This window comes from Bos javanicus, chromosome 22 (assembly GCF_032452875.1).
Source record: "Bos javanicus breed banteng chromosome 22, ARS-OSU_banteng_1.0, whole genome shotgun sequence".
Taxonomy (NCBI): domain Eukaryota; kingdom Metazoa; phylum Chordata; class Mammalia; order Artiodactyla; family Bovidae; genus Bos; species Bos javanicus.
In genome coordinates, this window is record NC_083889.1 from 23,777,870 (window position 1) to 23,801,106 (window position 23,237).

Here is a 23,237-nt window from a genome sequence, read left to right on the forward strand (position 1 = left end):
AACCTCCATCCATAATTCTTCAGGCACTCTGTCTATCAGATCTAAATCCCATGAATCTATTTCTCACTTGTACTATGTAATCATAAGGGATTTGATTTAGGTCATACTTCAACGGTCTAGTGGTTTTCCCTACTTTCTTCAACTTCAGTCTGAATTTGACAATAATGAGTTCATGAACTGAGCCACAGTCAGCTCCTGGTCTTATTTCTGTTGACTGTATAGAACTTCTCCATCTTTGGCTGCAAAGAATATAATCAATCTGATTCTGGTATTGACCATCTGGTGATGTCCCTGTGTAGTCTTCTCTTGTGAAGAGGGTGTTTGTTATGACCAGTGCTCATCACGGAGTGTGAAAAGGGCTCTGTATTTTATTCCAAGCGCAATAATAAGCCACTCAAAGTTAAGAACTGGGAGATGATAGATTTATATTTTTAAATGATCACTTTGGCTGCTACATGGATAACAGAATAGAAATGGAGAAGAACTGAAAAAGAGTGAGCATAAGAAGACCAGTTGGAACTGTCTGTGTCACTGCAGTAAGAAGTGATAAAGAGTCTGGCCTGTTATGGGGCACAAGAGATGAAGAAAAGTGGATTGTGGTGGTTTTAAATCCTTTGACATTTTTCCTTCTGAAAGACAGAGCCTAGTGCCTTGTCCTCTAGTCTGGGCAGAACACAGCAACTCATTTGAACATACAGAATATGGAGGAAATGGCCTTCTACCACAACATCCTATGCAAGGCACTGTGGCTTCCTTTTGTTTTCTCTCTGTGCCATTTGCTCTTGGAGGAAACCAAGGGCTATGCCATGAGGCTGCACAACAGCCATGGAGGAGCTGAGTGGAGGGACAGAGGCCTCCTTCCACCTACCAGCATCAACTTGCCAGGCCTCCATGTGACTGAGCCAACCTGGAAGTGGAAACTCGAGTCCTAGTGAAGCATCCAGAAACTGAAGCCCCAGGTGACATCTGACTGCCACTTCCTGAGGGACCCTGAGTCGGAAGCCGTTTTCCAACTCCTGACAAAAAACAAAATCAAAAGAAAACCTGCTTGAGACAATAACTATTCATTGCAATTTTAAAAAGTGAGAGAGGTAAGTTGAGAATGATCCTAGCATTCTTCTAATGCATCCATTATCCAGATATTATCTTTGTGGGAATGGGGCAGGGGGAATGAATGGCTTAGATAGTCCTGCCTAGGGAGAAATTATACCAGAAGACACACGTTTAAAACATTGGGCTTATTATGATAACAGCAGTGGATGGCTAAAAATGGAAACAAGATTGCACTTTCACAGATCTTTGAACTGAAAGGCCCTTCAAAGAATGTTAAAAATAAGGCACTGAAACCAAAGAAACTCACAAGTCCTGCTTTTAAGAAGCAACTAGACTCCCTAAAACTTTTAAGAATGGTTTCTGTGTTAAATCTTGCACAACTAATGCCACAACCACTCAGCACTCTGTCAAAACATCATGTGCTTAAAGGGCCACTATCAGTGCCAGGTAGCCTGTTTGAGGGCTCCATTCAGAGGTTAGCCTGGCCCCTTTATGTCACTCGGGCTTCCCTGATTGCTCAGTTGGTGAAGAATCTGCATGCATTGCTGGAGACCCCAATTCGATTCCTGGGTCGGGAAGATCCATTGGAGAAGGGAAAGGTTAACAACTCCAGTATTCTGGCCTGGAGAATTCCATGGACTGTATAGTCCATGGGGTCGCAAAGAGTCAGAACACTGAGAGACTTTGACCTTCACTTTATGTCGCTCATTGTTTGATATTCTGCATAGGCAGAGGTAAGTAAGAAGATGGGCTATATTCTTACTTACAAAGCCCTTGAGCGTCATGAAATAGAGTTATAAAGCCAGTACAACAGTACCGTTACTTATCAAAATCAAAATGGGTTTATATTAACTTTTGCATAGTATATGGGGTCAAAAATACAATTACTTTCACATATGAAAAGTAATTCATAATGAGAACATGATATCACACAAAAATATATTGACCTGAATCAATTCTGCCAGAGTGTATCCAATACATCATGTTCGGGTATTACATCTATTTGGGGACCAGAAAATATCAACTTTTTATATTAGCATTTCCCAAACTGTGGGCTGTGCAAGCACTGGTATGACAGATAACTTTTAGACTGTACAGAGACACAGCACTAAATAATATTATCCACTCGAGAATAAATTCATACCTTCTTCCATTAATTCTCTTTGAGTCCTGATTAAGAAGAAAGTCTGAGCTGATGTCATAAAAACCTAACATTTGACAGTTTTAGTTTTGTGGAGAAATAACAGGAGTCAGAATCAGAATAATGTAAGAAAAGCCAGGATTTCATACATTTATTTCTGTAGTATTTACTTTTATGGCTATTTTTCTTTTACTTGTAAAAAATGTTACTCCTATGATGAAGTTCTTTTGCTAAAAATAGAGTTAATAAAAACTGAAATAAATATTTTATAATGGTCTATAATAGAAAAGAACCTGAAAGCATATATATGTATATAAATACATATATTATGTATATATGTGTGTGTATATATATATATATACATACATATATGCATCGCTTTGCTGTACATCTGAAACCAACACAACATTGCCAATGAACTATACTTCAATTTAAATAAATAAGTTAATAAATAAATTAAAAGAATGCCAGCTAAAAAATTTTGGAGTAAATAATAATACTTCTATATACAGAAGTAGATGATCACTGAATTGTGGGTAACGCTGGCCTAGAAAGCTCATTTTGGTTCCATTCCATTATTCACTTATGTAGAATCTCAGGTCTTAAGTGGTCAAGAGATTGACTTAAAGTCATAAAGCTATGAAGTAGCAAATATTGTTCTAGACTCCTCGAATTTCTATTACGTTAACATAATAAAAAGGTAAAGAACAAAATTCAAGAGTAATTTCTTCTGTGAGTGTCTCTATTTTAAGTTTTTGATGTTAGTAATAGTGCTTCTTTTTCCCTCAGTCTACTGCAATATAGTTGACCTACAACATGTATTATTCATAGTTTAAGGTATCTAACATAATGATTTAATATATCATGACATGACTATCATAATAAGTGGCAATTACTTTCATTCATTACTACAGATAGTTGCATTGTTTTTCAAAAGTGATTCCAAATCACTGAACAAAACATTTATTCATTTATTTATTTACTAAATTGAGGATTTGTTTAGATAATATGAAATCATAAACAATTATGAAGTGTAATAGATTGATAATCTTTTTCCCTTTTCTCATCTTGAATGCAGCTGAACAGAACAAGTCTAAGAAATCATAAGGGACACACAAGGAATCCAGAGCAACTTCAAACTTGACTCTATTTCCAGTCAGATAAACATTATATTAAAACCAAGTTTTTGTGCAAATATCACACCACTGGGGAGACAAACGTTCCCAAAGAGGGCATCCAAGAACTCTGCCTAAGAGAAAAAATAGGAGGGGAAAATTCATTTTCACTTGACAGTTTTTAGCTGACAAAGATCACTTGTGTGCAACCCTTACTTTCCAGTCTTATCAGAAGTTCATAGCTTTTCAGAGAAATTCTACAGAGAGTATCATATCAAGTTCTGGCAAAATATATTGACCCAGACAAATACTGCTGCACTTTTATTATTTATTCTTCTGCTCAAAGATGAGAATTTATTGGGGTTTTGCTTTGTTCCTTGAATTATCACAATTCCGACAGTCGAGGCAGTAGTTTAGTCTATGGACAAGACTTTGTTAGAGAATTTCACCCTTTCCTTTAAAGGAAGCATAGAAGATACCTTGTACAAAGTGTATTGTTGTTTTAGTTGCTAAATCGTGTCCAGCTCTTTGTGACCCTATGAACTGTTGCCGGCCAGGCTCCTCTGTCCATGGTATTTTTCAGGCAAGAATAGTGCAGTGTGTTGCCACGCCCTCTTCTAGGGGATCTCCCTGACCCAGGGATGGAACTGTGCCTCTTCTGTCTCCTGTGTTGGCAGGTGGATTCTCTACCACTGCGCCACCTAGGAAGCCCACTCAAAGTGTATACTGTATTTGAGTATATGAATACATTAGCCTAGTAAGTTTTAACTAAATAAATTAAAACTTCACTCATTTCAACTCAGAGGGAGGTGAACAGTTGGAGTTTGAAGGAGTGTTTAAAGACAATTTCATTAGCTTTACATCTGTATTCTAAGCTAAGATATAATTAGACTGAGAAAGCAAAGGAAGATAGGAGGGAGGGAGAAAACATACCAGGAGTAAGCCAGAGGAAGAGATAATGACTACTACCCCAGGGGGTGGAAAGAAAACAGTGACATTCAAAGGGATATAAAATGTTGGGAGTTGGCGAAAGATACCCCCTTGGAGAGAAAGCAGGATCATTACACTGTGACTACATACAAAAAAATTAAGCTATTTTGGGACATAACAATCTACTCAGTTTAATTTGATTTTCTCCAGAGTAATGGGTTAACTAGTAACTAAGGAGGAAGATGATGAAGGGTAAAGCTGACAGGCACTGTGGAAGGATAGAAAGTTGAGTTCCTGCTCAGGAGATGATCTACAAAAATAAGAGTGCTGCTCAGGAAGGTCCCTGGTAAGGTCTGAGGCTGGTGTGGACCAGGTGAGAGAGGCAGAATGAAGCTGGTGTTGGTGAAGCCATTCCTGCATGATTTTCACCCACTATGATGTAGTTGCCCTCCCCTATGATGCAGATGTGATGATATTAGCCATCTTAGGGCTACTCTGAACCTGATATAATTTATATAATGTATTTAAGCATTTAGGTCAGATAGAGGTAGACAGTAATTAATGCTGTTATTATTAGTATTGTTATTATCATCATCATTATCAATAATGAATACCTTGCCCAAGACTGTAATGTTTCAATAGTAAGAAAAGTGAAAAATCAGGTAAAATAATAATTAACAGTAAAATATTAGATGGATGATAAAATGTTTCTATTTTGAATATTCTCTAATTCAAATATAAAGCATATGGCTCAAGATACAGGGTAAATATACAGTAATAAAATGCTTATAAACATTTGTATCTATACAGCTATAGAGTGAAAGTGAAAGCCACTCAGTCGTGTCTGACTCTTTGCGACCCCATGGACTATAGAGTCCATGAAGAAATTCTCCAGGCCAGAATAGTAAAGTGGGTAGCTGTTCCCTTCTCCAGGGGATCTTCTCAACCCAGGGATCAAACCCAGGTCTCCCTGCATTGCAGGTGGATTCTTTACCAGCTGAGCCACTAGAGAAGCCCAAGAATACTGGAGTGCATAGCCTATCCCTTCTCCAGCAGATCTTCCGGACCCAGGAATCGAACTGGGATCTCCTGCATTGCTGGTGGATTCTTTACCAACTGAGCTATAAATAAGATACAATTTATTCTCAGAATAATATAATTACATAGGAGAAACAGTCATCAATCTTGCCTTCTTTTCCTTTCCTACCTATGAAGGAGGTTAAGAGCTGCCCCCTTCCTAGTCAGCTTCACAACGAACTCAAACATCCTCATTTTTGACATTTCCTACACAGAAGTGTTCACGACAGACCAGATTTTTGCATGTTATCCTCTCTCACTCTCACTGTTTTCTTCCCTCTTTATTTATACAATGTCATGCAGAAGCCACTGACATCTATGAAGTAGATGGAAATATATTGCTTGCATTGGGACTCACTGGTAAATGGGGAGAAGGTCATGATCTTTATTATCGATAAATGAATGCAATGGACATTGTTATCACACCCTAATCATAGCTCAGTCATTGTGCTAAGTATTTCATATCTAATTTCTCAGAGAATTAGGCTATTTCTTCAAATTCATACACTTAGTAGGTACACTGAAAAAAAGGTTTTCAACCCAGATTTATCTCACCCCAGGATCATGGTCTTCTCCACTGTAGGTTGTACCAAGGAAATAGGTTCCAATATTTCAACATTATGGTTCATTGAGAAGAATACTGTATTTTGTCTATATTTCTCACTTAAATCTGGATTTAAGTTCAAGATCTAAAATCAAGATTATAAATTCCTTAAATCCCTGGACTAAACCACAAATAACTATGTATACCCAACATCTATCACTATGTAGAATGTAATAGATGCTTAGTAAATAACCAAATAAGTGAATAAATTAATAAAAAGTGTGTAAGTATTTTTAAAGAAATAAAAAAGTTCTAACTTTAAGAAAGTAATCTCTTCTCCTAATTGCTTTGCTACTGTATAAAAAGTCTATAGGGAATTATTACAACCTACTAAAAATCATCTCCAGTTGGAAAACAGATGACAAAGGCAATCAAAAACTTTTGTCCTCAACACTTGTAATAATAAAATTCAATATCCATTTACATAAACAGAGTTAAGACATGCTATGATGTAATAAGAAAACAATTATGAAGTCCAAATCAGGAAGGGTTATTATTATCGAGAGAAAAGGAAAGCAAACCTTACCAATTTAATCCTTCCCCTGAAAGCCTCTAGCCATGTGAGCTCGGGCAAACAAACCCATTCTTTTGCTCACTGGTTTTCAAATCTGCCCAAAGAAAGACTGGATGAGAGCACAGCTTTGACAGCTGTAAATCTCTGACTGTGGAAGTAACTATTTCCTGCAAGGAACCGATACGTTAACCACTTCAAAGTTCCTTAGAAGAGAGTAACACTTCCTTTCCTTTCTCCAGTTGCTTGTCTGGAGGCTAGTTTCCACATCAACAAGCAGAATGTATCTCAAACTGTGTTAATTTCTTTCTGGTGTAGATGTCACCTATGTGGAAGCACTGTAGCTGGAATGAGGGAGTTTATATTGATTTTTTATTTCTTTTACTTAAGTAGTTCAAGCAACATATGCATTGCTGCTTTCATATCTTTTCAATAATATACACGGCATCACACTTCCCTCAGGCACTCTTTATCCAGGACATCACCTTCTCTTTGCATCAAAAGTATTTTTAAGACTTTGACCTGGGACATAACCCTCTGATGTGGTTTGGGGGGTGGGGGGGAGGTGTGGTTTAATCACAGATTCAATTCGTATTTTTAAAATATTTACGTATTCATTTTGACTACATCAGGTCTTAGTCGCAGCACACAAAATCTTTGCTGTTATGTGGGAACTTCCCTTGTGGCACAAGGACTCTGGAGCACAGGCTCAGTTACTCTACAGCATGTGGGAATCTTAGTTCTCCAAATAGGGATCGAACCCACATTCCCTGCATTGCAAAGTGGATCTGTAGCCACTGGACTACCAGGGAAGTCCCAATATGTGTTCTTAGTTTTGGCCACCAAGGGGTTTGGTATAGACAGACAGATAATGAAAAGATGTCTATTTCCTACAGATACCCACCTGAGACAGAATTGAAAACTGGTGAAGTCAATGCACTTTCTGACTCTTCAGGACCACTCTCATAGCACAGAGCTCTCCTTCCACCTCTCTCTCTTCCCCAGGAATTCAATATGACACCTTGGGTGAGTTAAACTCAGAGAGTTCATGCTCCCAGAAAGGTTTATCTCTCATTCTTTTCCACTTATTGCAGTAGCTGCCCTTTGGAAGTGGAAGAGAGACTGGGACTGCAGTGAGTGCGCTGAGTGCATTGAGAAACTTGTACTCAGATTATGCCACCAATTTTTCTGAGTGTCCCTGGTCAACCCAGTCAACTTGCCTATAAGATAAAAACAACCAGATAGGATTACAGTCCCCTGGATCACGTCTGAGGGCAGTTGGCTCTAGTAACCGTGGCTTCCTGACAGCAAGACAGACTCTCTCTGGAGGGAGTAATGCTTGTGTTAGTTTTGCTTCTCAGAAGGTTTATTTTTTGCTGAGATATAATTCATACAGCATGTAACTCACCCTCTTAACATGAAGTGTTGCTCTGGTCTGAATGGAGAACTCCATGGACATAGGAGACTGGCAGGCTGCAGTCCATGAGGTCATAAAGAATCTGCATACGCACACAGGCAGTGTGTATGCATGCAGGCACTGCGTATGCACACAGGCACTGGTCTGAATGATCATGTCCCTCTAAATTCCTGTGTTGAGAATGCATGCCCTGTGTGATGCGATGAGCTGCTATTAGGAGGTGGGGTCTTCGGGAGGTGATTTGGTCCTGAGGGCAGAGCCCATGTGAAAGGGATTAGCACCTTCACAGAACAGACTGCAGAGACTCTTGCCTCTTTCTCCATATAAGGACACAGAGAGAAGTGGACAGTCTGTCATTTGGGAGAGGTCTCTGATCAGAACCTCACTGACATTATATCTTGATCTTGAACTTCCAGCCTCCAGAACTGTGAACAATAAATTTCTATGGTTTCTGAGCCACCCAGTCTGTGATATTTTGTTATAGCAGCTTGAACAAACTAAGATAAGTGGGTTTTAGTATTATATATCCATAAGGGATGAGATGGCTGGATGGCATCACTGACTCGATGGACGTGAGTCTGAGTGAACTCCGGGAGTTGGTGATGAACAGGGAGGCCTCGCGTGCTGCGATTCATGGGGTCGCAAAGAGTCGGACACGACTGAGCGACTGAACTGAACCGAACTGAAGGTTGTTCAACCATCATTAGATTAATTATAGAATATCATTCTTTTTTTTTTTAAATATTCTATTCTTTTATTTTGCTGTTCCATTATACTGTTTCTAGTAGCGTTTTTATTCTTTTTTTTTTAATTTTATTTTATTTTTAAACTTTACATAATTGTATTAGTTTTGCCAAATATCAAAATGAATCCACCACAGGTATATTAAGAGAAACCACATATCCAATAGCAATCACATCCTGTACCCTCCTAAGTGCTGTTATGGTTCACTAATAAACTTTCTATCTATGGATTTACCTATTTTGAACATCTCGTGTAAATAGATTCATCTAGTATGTGGCTTTTTGTGAGTAGCTTCATATAAAATTTTCAAGGTTTATCCATGTTAGGATATCAGTATTCCTTTCTATGGCTGGATAGTATTCCACTGCATGCACACAAGGCATTTTGTTTATTTATTCATCAATTAATGGAAATCTGGGTTGTTCCAATTTCTGGCTATTGTGACAAATAATGCTATAAATATTGTTGCTGTTCAGTCACTAAGTCATGTTTGACTCTTTGCAACTCCAGGACTGTAGCATGCCAGGCTCCTCTGTCCATGGGAGTTTTCCAGGCAAGACTACTGGAGTGGGTTGCCATTTCCTTCTCCAGTCGATCTTCCTGGATCAGAGATCAAAACAAATATCCCTGCCTGTGTCTCCTACATTGTCAGGTGGATTCTTAACCACTGAGCCACTGAGGAGGCCTGAGGCTATGAATATTTGTGTATAAATTACTTCTTTTTTGGATGATACAATTTGAAAGTTCTCCAGAAGTACTTAAAAAAAAATCCTCTGGTCTTCCCTGCTTCACTGTTTTTGCTGGATATAAGATTATGAACCATTTCCTCTCTGAAGGCATCTTAGAGGGCCTGTGATAGAAAAGAGCATAGTACTTGGAGTATGAAGATGTAGATGTCAATATTAGCTCTGTCAATCACTAGATGTTTCACTCTGAATGAATTCCATAGCCTATTATAGTCTAATTTCCAAGACTATAATTTTATAGAGGATTAGTGATGCCTGATCTCTAGGGTTGTTAAGAAGATTCAAAAAGAAGGGAATGTAGAAGCACCTAATAGAGCCACAAAAGATGTTATATTTATTCTGTCATTTACATAGTATTTATTGACGGCTTGCTCTCTGTCATGTACTATCCCATGTGCCTCTTAAAACCAGTGAATAAAACAAATATCCCTAACTTTACGAAGTTTAAAATCTTCAAGGAGACTCATTCACCCTATTCTTTGAGTTAGGGACTTTGCAAATTTACATTTTGTACCTTTCCCATCTACACTTTTCCTGAACCAACTCCCCTTCAGGTCTACCAACCAGAGTTTCTACCCCTACAAAGAAAAGAAAAGGAGGTGATTATTGTCAGCTACATTTATAGGTTAAGAATTAGTAGGTGAGTTGCTTTATCTATTATGACATTGCTTTCTAATAGAAATATAATGTGAGGCACATACGTAATTAAATTTTTCTAGTACCTACATTGTGTGTGTGTGTGTGTGTGTGTCTGTGTGTGTGTCTGTGTGTGTGTGTACACGCGCACTCAATCATGTCTGACTCTTTTGTGACCCCATGGACCATAGCCGCCAGTCACCTCTGTCCATGGGACTTTCCAGGCAAGAATGCTGGAGCGGGTTGCCAATTCCTTCTTCAGGGAATCTTCCTGACCCAGGGATCGAACACACATCTCTTGTGTCTCCCGCATTGGCAGGTGGATTCTTTACCATTAGCGCCACCTGGGAAGCCCAGTACCCACATTAAGAGAAAGTAAAAACAAACTGGTAAAATGAATATGTTTTATTTAACCCAACATACTCATTTCAACATAATTGACATAAAAATAACCAACAAGGTATTTTACACTCATTCTTTTCATTTTTACTGTGTCACACAGCTTGCAAGATGTTAGTTTCCAGACTGGGGATTGAACCTGGGCTCTGGCAGTGAAAGTGCTAAGTATGAATCGCTAGACTGTCAAGGAATTCCCTATATTCCTTTTTTTTTTTCAGGAGATTTCCCACGTCCAAGGCTGCCCTGCAGATGCAAAAAAGATGACGTGAAGTTGGACACGGAGATAAGACTGATATATCTACAAGCCAATTGTCACCAAGGATTCTGCCACAGCCTGAAGGTAAAACGGAGCAAGGAATGATTCTTCCTTAGAGCCTTCTGTGGGAGAACAACCCTGCCAACATCTTGATTTCAGACTTTTAGCCCAAGAATTGTGAGAGAATACATTTCTGTTGTTTTAACCCACTTGAGCTAGCAGTAATCTGTTACAACAGCCCTAGGAAAGTATTACAGATTCTGGTAATTCAGTTTGGACTGGCCATATTTCAAGTGTGCAACAGCCACATGTGGCTAATTTGAATGTAATTTTAAAGCCTTTAGAGGAAAAGTCCTACATGGTCATTTTCCAAAACTTTGCTTTAGAAATGAGAACCTTTGAGATAGGTCTTAATTGAGAACTGAGGGGGTGGGCCCTCTGCCTTAGAATCATTTCTTTCTTTAACAAAATAATCTGTTACTTTTCTTAAGGGAAAGAATCCTTGATTACTTTGAGAAGACAAAACATCCCAGCAATCCACTAGGGGTTTTGCAAAATATGAAAGCTATTTTTCTTTTATCACTCCAAGCACAGAACTCACACCTAACAACATGTACCTTATTGTTTACCAAAATGATCAGTAATCGTACTCTAGCTGTAGGCTCAGGAGACATTCTCCTTTGTTTTCTACTCTCCAAAGATTGTGTAACATAGTTCTATCTTTATTTAAAATTATGGAATAATATCTCTTTTTTTGCATTTATTGCATCAAAAAACGGAGAAAGAGTGCAGACCAATACCACACTGTTAGTGGTTCACTGGCCAGGAAAAAAGGCCCAGCAGAAAAATTAAATGATTTCAATACTCAGGACACCTCTTCAACGTAAAAAGCCCTTCCTTTGTATCATCAAGTATTCAATAAGTTGCCCTGAAAGCTAGGCTGACCTGAGTAAAAAGGCAGCATATACACTAGGGGGAAAAATAAACCACTAGATTATGAATCAGAAAGTCTAGATTTCAGCTGTGCCATTGATGTCAGGCATATAACCTTGAGCGGGTCCCTGACCACTCGGGTTCTCATATGTAAAATTGGGATAATGACAATTTCTGCTCTACTTGCCTCTCAAGAGCATTTACTATGACTCTCAGGCTTTTGTGAGCATCACAGTTGCCTGGAGGAGGAACATGAACTCACCTCCAGAGGTTATGATTCTATAGGTCTGGCCTGGGGCCCAGGAACCTGCATTTCTGATAAGTTATCAGGAGTTGCCGATACTGCTCATCCACAGACTACATTTTTGAGGCCCACTGGCTTATAATACTTTATAAGATGGCAAGCCCCATGATAACAGGTACTATGTGTCAATGGATATTACAGCAAAACAGTTAGAGGTCCTGGCTTTTGAACTTGATGGACCCAGATTCAAACACTGCCTTGGACCCGTAAGAGCTCTGATTCCTTGGGCAGGGCACATAGCCCCTCATCTAGGAACGGGTTGTTCTGAGGTTCAATGGTATCCTGTACTCAAGAATGCCATACTACATCTGGCACAGAAATGTTCAATAAATGTTTACTCTTGACATTATTATTGTAGTGGTCTCTAGCCTCCAATGAGTTTGTGAAACAGATCGTTCAGCAAATATTTTATAGACTAACAAGTGCTAAACAAATTAAGGGGATTATTATGGTGGTATGGGGCTACATTGTTAACTAACTCTGTTCTTTGTACAGGTGAAATACCTGGTTGACAACACCAACGGGAGTTTTTCAGAGGAGAGAAGAATGGAAGGGTATGGTCCACTAGGGAGTCCATTCCAGCCCTTTCCACCACATGCATTAGGGACTTCTATGTGCTCCTTTATTTATCTTAATTTTTAAAACTCATTTTAAAAATCTTTTTTTTTTCCTGTCATTTTGAACTACCAGATCCTTCTCGTTTTAGAACCCTTAATCTGCAACTTGCTAGGAGTTCTGTCATAGATATCTCTACAGTGCATTTACAGTGCCAGACCCCCAGATAAACGGCTCCAGCTGTCAGGGGCCTTGCTGCCAGGAGGCAGATCCTCGAAGGTGTGGCTGCTAAACATGTATATGGACGCCCACTGGCTTGTTGCTGCTGGTAATGAAAATGACAGTGATATTAATAGCAATTAACACATGTTACTAAGTGAAAATTTCTTCCTAAGTGCTCTACACATATGAGTTTAATCAACGAGGTATTTATTTTTCAGAGAAGCTTATCATATTTCTACTTTATGGATGAGGTCAAACAGCAAAAAGGTGGGGGAAAGGCAACAAATGTGCTATAAACTCTGTTATCCAACCTTCAATCACTAAAGGGTGGGATACTTGTGTGCTAAGAAGCTGACTGGTGGCATCAGCAGCAGCATCAGGGCAAAGAGGACAGGACCAATCCTTCACTTAGAGCTAAATTACATTCTTAGAGAGCACCACAATCCTAGCACTGGTGGGTCCTCAAATACAGGCTAATGACTCAGTGAACGACAAACCACAGTCACTGGTGCTTGCTCGAATCAGACACTGCACTAAGTACAAAGAACATATACATGACCTCAACTCTCACAGACAACCCAATAAACATGTATTCTGTCTATTTTATTTTATAAAAAATAAAAAGCAACTCAAGTCTTGGGGAGATAAAATAGCTTGACCACACAGCTGATAAGTGACAGGTTTCTCTCTTTCATTTCAAAGCCCATGCTTTTGGGTGGTGTTCTTGGCATGGTAGGAGACTCCACAGCTGTTCCTTCACCCATCCTCAAGTTCTGAGGAATCCTATATTTAACCAGGCATCATCACACAAGCTGATATTAAATGCATACAACATTTGGATTTTTCATCCATCTGCTTTTCTCCTTTCTTCCTAGTGTGTTTCATTCATCAGATCATTTTTTTAAGATACAACATGTCCTAGACTCTATCAGTACGAGAGTTTTATTTATAGTGAAGGCATCCGAGGCGTCCAGGCTAGCTGAGCATATCTAATGAAGCCATTAATGATTTTGCTTCAGGAGAGATCTTAAATTGAACATTTCTAATAACTTTTGGTTTGTATCACTGCTACTATCTGTCCATGCTGGTGGGGACATAAAACTGCTGCCAGTTTCTCTATTTACCTCAACATCTTCATGATTGATTAATATTTTTCAACTGAGAAATGTTTTTAAGGACTTAAATTGATATTCAAAAGGAGTTTTCTGTTTGCTGTTTATTATTTTCTGGGTATACTTCTCCCTATTCTTTTCCTAAAGTTTCTTCACTGGACCCACTGCTTTTTAATCTAGCTATTAACTTTCTTCTTGCTAAATCTTTCTACTACCTTGGCTTCATTTCATGGCCATGGTTCTAAGACAGCACAGAGGAAATAGGAAATCCATTCTTTGGCTGCAGTCAGCATGGCTGGCTACACTGGCCAGACAGTTTCTTAGAAAGAGAAACAATAAAATAAGAGTTCAGTGCAAAACTAGGCTTTGCAGTAGCTGTATGAAAACTGACATTTACTCAACTCTGTTTTGATCTTAATTGAATGCCTGTTACTTTTGCAAAAACAGAGGCAGTACTGGGTTTAATATCTGTCTAGAATTGGGAATTATTTGAAAGTTGTCTCTTCTTCTGTTTACTCTGGGGAAAATACAAGAGTTTGAGAACTGAAATACTGCTGCTGGCTATGTTGTGAGGCCAACTTTGAAACTCACTTCTGTATGCTCTGCATCCTAGTGGGGCTATATGGGCATGATAGTGATGGGGTGCTGGGATCTTTAGGGTAGATCCTGAGCTTTGCAGGAATGTGTGATTAAGGGAAAATTTGATAAGATTGTGCTTATCGAGTTCTACTACCAATGCCAACAAATACTGGGGGTTCCTACTGTGCATATATGTTCCCAGACCCTAGAAGAATAGAAAAGCATCCGTAGTCTAGGAGCTTCCCTGGTGACTCAGATGGTAGAGAATCTGCCTGCAATGCAGGAGACCCAAGTTTAACCCCTGGTTCATAATCCCCTGGAGAAGGGAATGGCTACCCATTCCAGTATTCTTGCCTGGAAAATCCCATGGATAGAGGAGCCTGGAGGGCTACAGTCCATGGGTCACAAACAGTAGGACACGACTTAGTGACTAACACACACACACACACACCCATAATATACTTCAGTTTAACATATAAGACACATCTTGAGCCTAAAATGCCTTCTGAGGACCACTGGACATTGCCTCCATATACTCTAATTGCACCCTGGTTTGTGTTTCTTGGGTTTCCCTGGTGGCTCAGAGGGTAAAGAGTCTGCCTGCAATCTGGGTTCGGTCCCAGGGTTGGGAAGATCCCCTGGAGAAGGAAATGGCAACCCACTCCAGTATTCAAATTTCATGGATGGAGGAGCCTAGCAGGCTACAGTCTATGGGGTTGCAAAGAGTCAGACATGACTGAGACACTTTACTTTTGCATTTCTTACTGTCACAGATTCAAGCTACAACCCTGTGATTAAGTATTCAACCAGGGCCTCCTCCTTGCTCCAATTACGAGAATGTTTGCTAATCCCAGAATATGCCTCTTGAAATAAACAGGACCCTTTCTCCACTGCCTGTCCCAGATGCAGTGGTAACAGCAGCAGGCAGCTTGTGAACAGACAACAAAATACTTGCATTTGCAGAGGATGCACTTTCTCAAAAAGAAATCATTGCTGAATTTGGTCAACTGCATTATAGAGGTGGGAATATATTTAGCCTCTCTCAAACCAAGGCCAAATGAGAATACATCAACCATACTTTTTTTCACCCATTTACAGAGGACTTTTAAATGTCTTCACACCTCTTCCTCCATATGAACATATGAACCAGTCATTTTATTCTTTTTCTCAAATCTGCCAATATGAACAGAATCAGTAACACACAGAAAAAACACACAGGACCTATGTGAAATTTCATATTAGATGAATAAAATTTCAAGCTTAGCTCTGACCCTTCAGCATATATATCTGCCTTTCAAACCATGTGTTTAGTTAGAACTATGGTGCTAGTGGTAAAAAAACAAACAAACAAACAAAAAAACCTGCCTGCCAATGCAGGAGACATAAGAGATGAGGGTTTGATCCCTGGATCAGGAAGATCTCCTGGAGGAGGGCATGGCAACCCACTTCAGTATTCTTGCCTGGAAAATCCCATGGACAGAGGAGCCTGGTAGGCTATCGTCCATGGGGTCACAAAGAGTCAGACATGATTGAAGCAACTTAGCAGGCAGCAGACAATATTCTTAGAGTTAGAAAGGACTCTAGGGGAGTATCTGTTCAATATCCTCATTATACAGTGGTGTAAACTGAATCACAGAGAGGCAAAAATGACTTGTCCATCAGTTGGCTAATAATAAAACTAGTAAATAGTAAAACAAGTAAAAAATTAAAACTATCTATTTGCAGGACCTGGATAATACTTCCAGGCATATTTATGTAGAGGCATGCATGCAGGTTATTGTTGTCGTTGAGTCCCTAAGTCGAGTCCAACTCTTGGCGACCCCATGAACTGCAGCACACTAGGCTCCCCTGTCCTCCACTATCTCCCAGAGTTTGCTCAAATTTATGCCCCTTGAGTTGGTGATGCGTGCAGGTACTCACATGCATATATGCAAACAGATCAATATCACAGTTAACACTTCAATAACCTCTGCCAAAATCATGTTTTCTGTCTGGTTTTGTCCTAATTACTGATGTGACCAATAATGGGCTTCTCCTCTGCTACTAATTGGTGTGTGCGTGTTTTTGGTCTGGATTCCCCCAGAAGCAGAGCCTGAAAGAAGGACCTGAAAACAGTTTATTTGGAAGATGACTCCAGGAAGTCCAGTGAGAAGGAGAAGACAGGGAGTGTATTATGGGCAACAGGGCTTCTGTCTTGCTGGGGACCTCAAAGGAACTCTGAGGAACATGCCTAGGCTTATCTTTCTGAATGACAGGCCCTGAGGCTTTTATCTGCTGAATCTCATGCCCCATGGTTTGTGGACCACACTGAAGAAGGGAGTTACTTTCTCGAAGCTCCTCCTGCTTGTGACTTTAGAGGAAGACTCAAGGCAGAAAAATACAGAGTGGGAACAGTCTCTTTCTTGATGTAGCACCCCCTTTTCAAAAGCAGATATTGACAAGGGGGTGCTACACCAAGAGATAGAGTTCAAGGCACACCAACAAATTTTAATACTGCATATGTTATATCTAATTTTAAAAACACATTTATATGAATCAGCCTTAGAGGTGGCTGGTTCACTGCCTTAACATGAAGGAGATGGCATGCCTTGGATCCAGTGCACAGGTGGGAATTGGAGATCGGCTTTCTCTTACTCATGTCTGGTCAGTACTCAGCATTTGTTCATTTGACATATGGTTATTTATTCAGTGACTGGCACTATGTACCATGCAGTTTGGAGATGCTGGGCATACAGCCGTGACCTAAAAAGATGCAAAAGGTCTGCCTTAACAAAGCTTCAGTCTGGTAGGGAAAGGTATTCGGCATAAAGACAAATAAAACACATAGCTATTCATATACTGGTAAGACCTCTGAAGAAAACGAAAGAAGAGGGGTATACAATATTGGTGAAAGGAATTACTGCTATTTTAATTTACTTTTATTTATCTGCTGTGGTCAAGAAAAGTCTTATTGATTAGGTGGCATTTGAGCACAGATTCAAAGAAGGCCAGAGGGCAACAGATAGGGACATTCAAGGGAAGAGCATTATTAGGTAAAGGAAGAATTAGTAGAGACCCTAAGGTCTACTTATTTGGTACTGTGTCTCACAACAGAAACTAAGTGCTTGAAACAGACTTTGCAACCTGGTGAACTAGGAACAGCATCTTGCCGGAAGGCCATTCTGATTTGCTTCATACAGCCTTTTATTTATTTAAAGATGTTTCAAAAATGTGGATAATTTCTTAAAAGTCTTTATGGAATTTATTACAGTCTTGTTTCTGTTTTATGTTTCTTGGTATTTGGCCGCAAGTCATGTGGGATCTTAGCTTCCCAACCAGGGATGGAACCTGCAACCCCCTTCATTGGAAGATGAAGTCTTAACCACTGAACCACCAAGAAGGTCCTCATACAGTCTTACAATTTTTATTTTAAAATTAATTTGAGTTGATTGGCAACAATAATTAGATTTATTCATAAAAGCTAAAAACTGGGAGACCTGGCATATAGGAGCAGAGTGGGGCACCAGTTGGCACGTTAATAGGACAAGTTTTGTCCAGTTTCTCAAAGTCACCTATACTGCCTGTTGTCAGGAGTCAGTGTGACCTTAAGAATGCTTCATTCATTTACTAGCTTCCTTGTTCTTCTAAGTAGTAGGGTTATGAGCTCCCTGTTTAAATTAAGAGGGAGAAAAATAAAACTCAATTTTGTAGAGACTGAATTTTCAGACTACTAAGCATCAATAGTCACATTTTGTTTTAAATTGTTGTGAGAGACTGAGTCTAGCTTTGTAAGAGAGAACACTGTCCTTGTACCATAAATTACTAATCAATTCCTTAAATAATTAGCAGACCTTTTAAGGTGCATCTCGTGTAGGAGAAACCTGTGTATTTATTTGGATCTTCTACCTTGTTTAGGAAAAAAGATCACACAAAAAAAGCATATTTGAGATTCACTAATTATGATAAACATAATTGACAAACTGTTTTCCTTGCCAAAAATTAATCAAGAAATACACAACTAAGAAAGTTAGAAAAGGAAAAGAAAGAGCAGTTAAAGAAATCTGTTCAGAATTCAGTGTTGAGTACTATGTAAATTCATGAAATCAAGACAAATAGCAAGAAAACAAAAACATTAATTAATGTTTGACTTTACCTACACTGAAGAAGGCATATGGTAAGGGAATATTAATGCCATGTAAACCAGTTCACAAAAGACTCACCTCAAAAAATCAATATAATGATTTCCTGCAAAAGGTTAAGTGCATAAAAAAGATACAGGTACACATCTTGGGTGAGAATTTCTAGTTTTTCTAAAACACCACTGAAGAGATTAATGGCTTCACTGGTTTTTAACCCTTTGATTTCTTGTTATCTACTGTGTACAGTGGGTTAATTTGACCACAGATTGCTATAATCAAATACTGAGACACTGATTCATGATCTTGTACTTTAAAGTAGACGTTTATCTTAGAGTCAGGAGAAGTTAGAGACAGATTGTCCCAGTTGAGGACTTTCAGGAGGATCAAGGCCCATGAAAAGACTGGAGAAAGGAAGTGAGGCACAGAACCTGAGGCATCTGCTGTGTGGTGGACATTTAGCTCCTGAGCAGATGAGGGTGAGAAGTAATATTTCTAAAAGAGACAGCTAGATGCCAACAGGACCATAAGCAGGGAATGGTGAGGATGCTGTAAACCTAACTAAGGAAAGAAGCTCAGGCTTTGAAGCTAGGGTTTTCTAAAGTTTCTAAGTGGATGGTGGTTCACATTTAGAAAAACCTAGGAAGAATGATAAGCCTAATATTATATGCCACAGCTGGAGAAGGCACTGGCAACCCACTCCAGTACTCTTGCCTGGAGACTCCCATGGATGGAGGAGCCTGGTAGGCTGCAGTCCATGGGGTCACGAAGAGTCGGACACGACTGAGCAACTTCATTTTCACTTTTCACTTTCATGCATTGAAGAAGGAAATGGCAACCCACTCCAGTGTTCTTGCCTGGAGAATCCCAGGGATGGGGGAGCCTGGTGGGCTGCCGTCTATGGGGTCGCACAGAGTTGGACATGACTGATGTGACTTAGCAGCAGCAGCAGCAGGAAGAATGAAAGCCAAAATTTAAAGAGTAATTTACAATCATACACTGAAGAAATCAATGAGAAAGCTACAAGACTGAATAACATGTTGGTCAAAACTATGGAATGTGGAGTTAGTCAGCTCTGAGACTGAACCTTATTAGCTCTACCATCTCCTAGCATGGTGACCTTGGGTGAGTTTCTTAAGTTTTTAATGGTTTAGTAATAATATTAATAATAACAGTGATAAAAATAGAGTAAATACTTCTTAGTGATCATGAGATAATGAAATAAAGTACACTGAGTGCTTAGTGCAGTGTCTGGCATGCATAAGAGATCCACATACAGGAGTACTACCATTACTACCTTTAATTACACAGTAATCGCGGTAATTTACCGTAATCCATGGATGGAGGAGCCTGGTGGGCTGCAGTCCATGGGGTTGCGAAGGGTCGGACACGACTGAGCGACTTCACTTTCACTTCTCACTTTCATGCATTGGAGAAGGAAATGGCAACCCACTCCAGTGTTCTGGCCTGGAGAATCCCAGGGACAGGGGAGCCTGGTGGGCTGCCGTCTATGGGGTCACACAGAGTCGGACACGACTGAAGTGACTTAGCAGGAGCAGCAGCAGCTGTAAGTCAGTATGGCTCTAGAACTCAGCTAATAGACTTCTGTGTCTTTCTTGCATAGGAGCATATCCACAGATGTTAACACTGTTCTGTTTCTCTGTAAGGTACTCAGTAACATTATTTGAATGAATGCATGAATCAAGTGATGACTAAAAAAGTCTCTTTTATTTTATGGTATAAAAACATAAATATATTCCAGGTATCTATCTTGGACTTGACACTCTGAATAACAAAACAGATCAACTAGTTTTATTTCAAAAAGACATGGAAAGATTCCCACCATCCCAACCTGGAAACCAACTCTCAGTGCATACTGGACATAGGCCGCATCAGCACTGAGTTCTGTATGTCAGCTAGCAGGCTCCTATCTTCCAGAGATCCAAGAAGGTAATAAACAGCATGTCTGAACTTCTCAAAGCCCTTGCCTAGCAGCTGGCCATGAAAGTATGGTAAAAGCCTCATGTCTATGCTTATGGCTCCTGCTAAACCATAGGTGTACTCAAATGAAAACAAAGGTATGAAAGGATGGTGTGACATCAACAAAAACATTGAAAGCGTCATCCAGATAAAGTTCCATCCACTGACATCAAAGTAGGCAATACACGAGACTAAGCAGCTTTATTGCCCAATATCTCTGTACAGTTGAGTGCTGGAATGAGCAAAAATAACAACTTTCAAACCAAATAATAGTTCAAACAACTCTAAAAGGACCAGACAGACAGGCGAAACATCAGTGTCTAGCTCTGGATACAACACCATGAAAAGAGGCGCTAAAAGACCATCAGGAGAGTACATTCAGTGGTGTCGGCAAACGCTATGTCATAGTAGCGTGTACTCTTACTATTTTATCATTGCCATCTAAAGTGAAGGCCCACTTTTGAATTAGTGTGAAATACAGTGGCATTTTTAAATCAAAAAGTTTTCAAATGACACTCTACCTGCAAGGCACAACATGAAGGATTGCAGTACCAGCAGTTCCCATGGCAACCTCATCTTCAGTTTCCGAGGTCAAAGGAGTTTCAAGTCCAATAACAAGTGAATAGAATGGCTGCTTCTTTAAAGTTGTGTTCAACCTTTAATCTGTGGAGGAGAAGAGACATGACAATGAGATCTGGGAATACTTCTCCTTGTGGTCTCTGCAAATTTACTGAATATGAATAAAAGTGACTTTTGGAAAACTACTACTGAAAAAGAGAACGCATGTTAAATTTTGAATATGAAGCAAATAAGCCTCTTTTCCTTCTTCCCAATGATACTGGGGTAGAGACTGGGGCTGATAGATCCCTGTGGCTACTGAGTGAAGGTAAGAACAGCTTCTGATTAGAAGAGAACCAACCCGAAGGCAGGGGACTGAATTACGTTTTATAAGTTCCTTTCCAGTCCCTTAATATCCAGGTGCTGTGCTTTTTATTTTCCAATTAATAATATACCCAAAATAGTGAATACAGAAGAAATGTCATTGAACAGAATAGGACCTGATGGACCTTAAGGAGAAATTCTGAAGTCTTAGAATGGAATTAAATGTGTGAAAAATAAATAACCACCCCATGATTTCAAGTATTTTTCCCCCAATACTCTATGTTTCATCCCTAAAACACAACAGAAATGTGCAGCTCCAGTGCCTACAGACAAAAATCCTACCAACTATGAGTAGCTATCTACTAGGTTCTTTTGGACAAATCCAGGGCATGAGTGAGAACAGCAATTCTTCTGTTAGCCAGGAATCTTAGAACAGGAAAACTCCATGGTGAAGAGAGGCTACTTGTTCTGTGTACAATCTACATAGCAGGAAAGTGGATGGGCTAAGCAGGAGGCACTCATGAGCCCTCAGAAGGGCACAGGCTTGTTCTGTTTGAAGGGGCAGGTACCCCTCAGCTCGTGCTGATGGCCAACATGAGGGGTACAAACCCAGGGTTGCAGGGGCATTTACAACTTATCAAAGAACAGTTGAAAATACTAGTATTTATTTTGAAAATCTCCCAAGTTTTAAATGTAGGAAATCAGTTCACAGTATTTTTTAAAATGCCGAGGGAATCAAACAAAGCTGAGCTGCCTTTAGGTACCAAAGTTTTGCAACATGACCTCAATAAAACAGAATCCACACTGTGCTTGGCTTGTTCTCATTCACTCATCTCTTCTCCCGTCCATCCTGCGAGCCAGTCATGGATTTATGCATCTGTGGAGTGCCTTTTGCTTGCCAGACACTAGTGAGGCATGGGACCTGCTAAAACAGAGTTCCCAGCTCTAGCTCTAGGGATCTCCTACTCCAATGGGGTACAAGCTCCCTACAGTTTCATAAAACTGCAACACGACATGCCATTGTGAAGGAAAGGAGGGACATTTCTGGACTTCATAAAAAAGATGAGCTCCCACTGGGATTTGAAAGATGAGCAGAATCCTTCTTCCTATTCATCATTTAATCGAATAAACGAGAAATTTAAGGAACTATGAGACACATTCTCTTTACAGCTTAGGTTATAACAAGTCACAGGGTCCTGGGTATATATCCCACTCAACCTCCCTCCCAAGCTTGTTTCAAAGGACTCTTCTTAGTTAAGTAAACGAAACCTCTTTGAAAACCACACAGCACCATACAAATGCTAGATGTGATTACTACTGTATCCCTGAAATTTTTTTTTTTAAGCTGATGATAACCTGAGGCTTCTCATCTCACTGCCACTTATCAGGAAAAACACAGACGGAACACAGGTTTACATGAGAACATGGACCAACACAAGCTCGTTAATCAAGCGCTCTTAGCATTAATTGATACCATGTGATCACTTAGAAGCCTTTATGTTTACCAGGAAGCTTATAGAAAGTGAAGAACCATCATTAGAGAACTCTCCTGTCCTTTGTGCCCTTAAATAGCTCAGTTTCTGATAAAACCAGACTAGATATGTTGTGAAGACAAAAGGGACTCTTAACTTCTGATCTGCTGATGTGGCTGAAAAGCAGGTTGTGTCTCTAATTGGATATGTTGAAATACTCTTCTGACATGCATGGTGATTAGGCCATTTTAGATAAACAGGATGTGCTGATCAATGAAAACTATTAATGTTTTTAGCAAATGATCAGGGTATTAATAATTAATTTTGTGAGGGAAATGTCATCTCAGACCTGGGGATTGATCTACAATGTTAAGCAGTTTCTTGAAGCAATTAAAATTAATTTAGAAAATGTATCCAATTATACCATAAAGATTTGATTCATGATAGGATGCTG

The 23,237-nt window shown here is 39.5% G+C and overlaps 1 protein-coding gene across 3 annotated transcripts in view; it reads right to left on the minus strand.

The window, feature by feature from the left end:
* CNTN4 (contactin 4) overlaps positions 1-23,237 on the minus strand; it is a 1,026,926-nt gene that overhangs the window by 507,253 nt on the left and 496,436 nt on the right. For all 3 annotated transcript variants that reach the window (XM_061396381.1, XM_061396379.1, XM_061396380.1), the window contains one exon: positions 20,951-21,092. In XM_061396381.1, coding sequence (XP_061252365.1) covers positions 20,951-21,005 — 55 coding nt within the window. In that variant the 5' untranslated portion in view covers positions 21,006-21,092. The remainder of the gene's footprint in view (positions 1-20,950; positions 21,093-23,237) is intronic.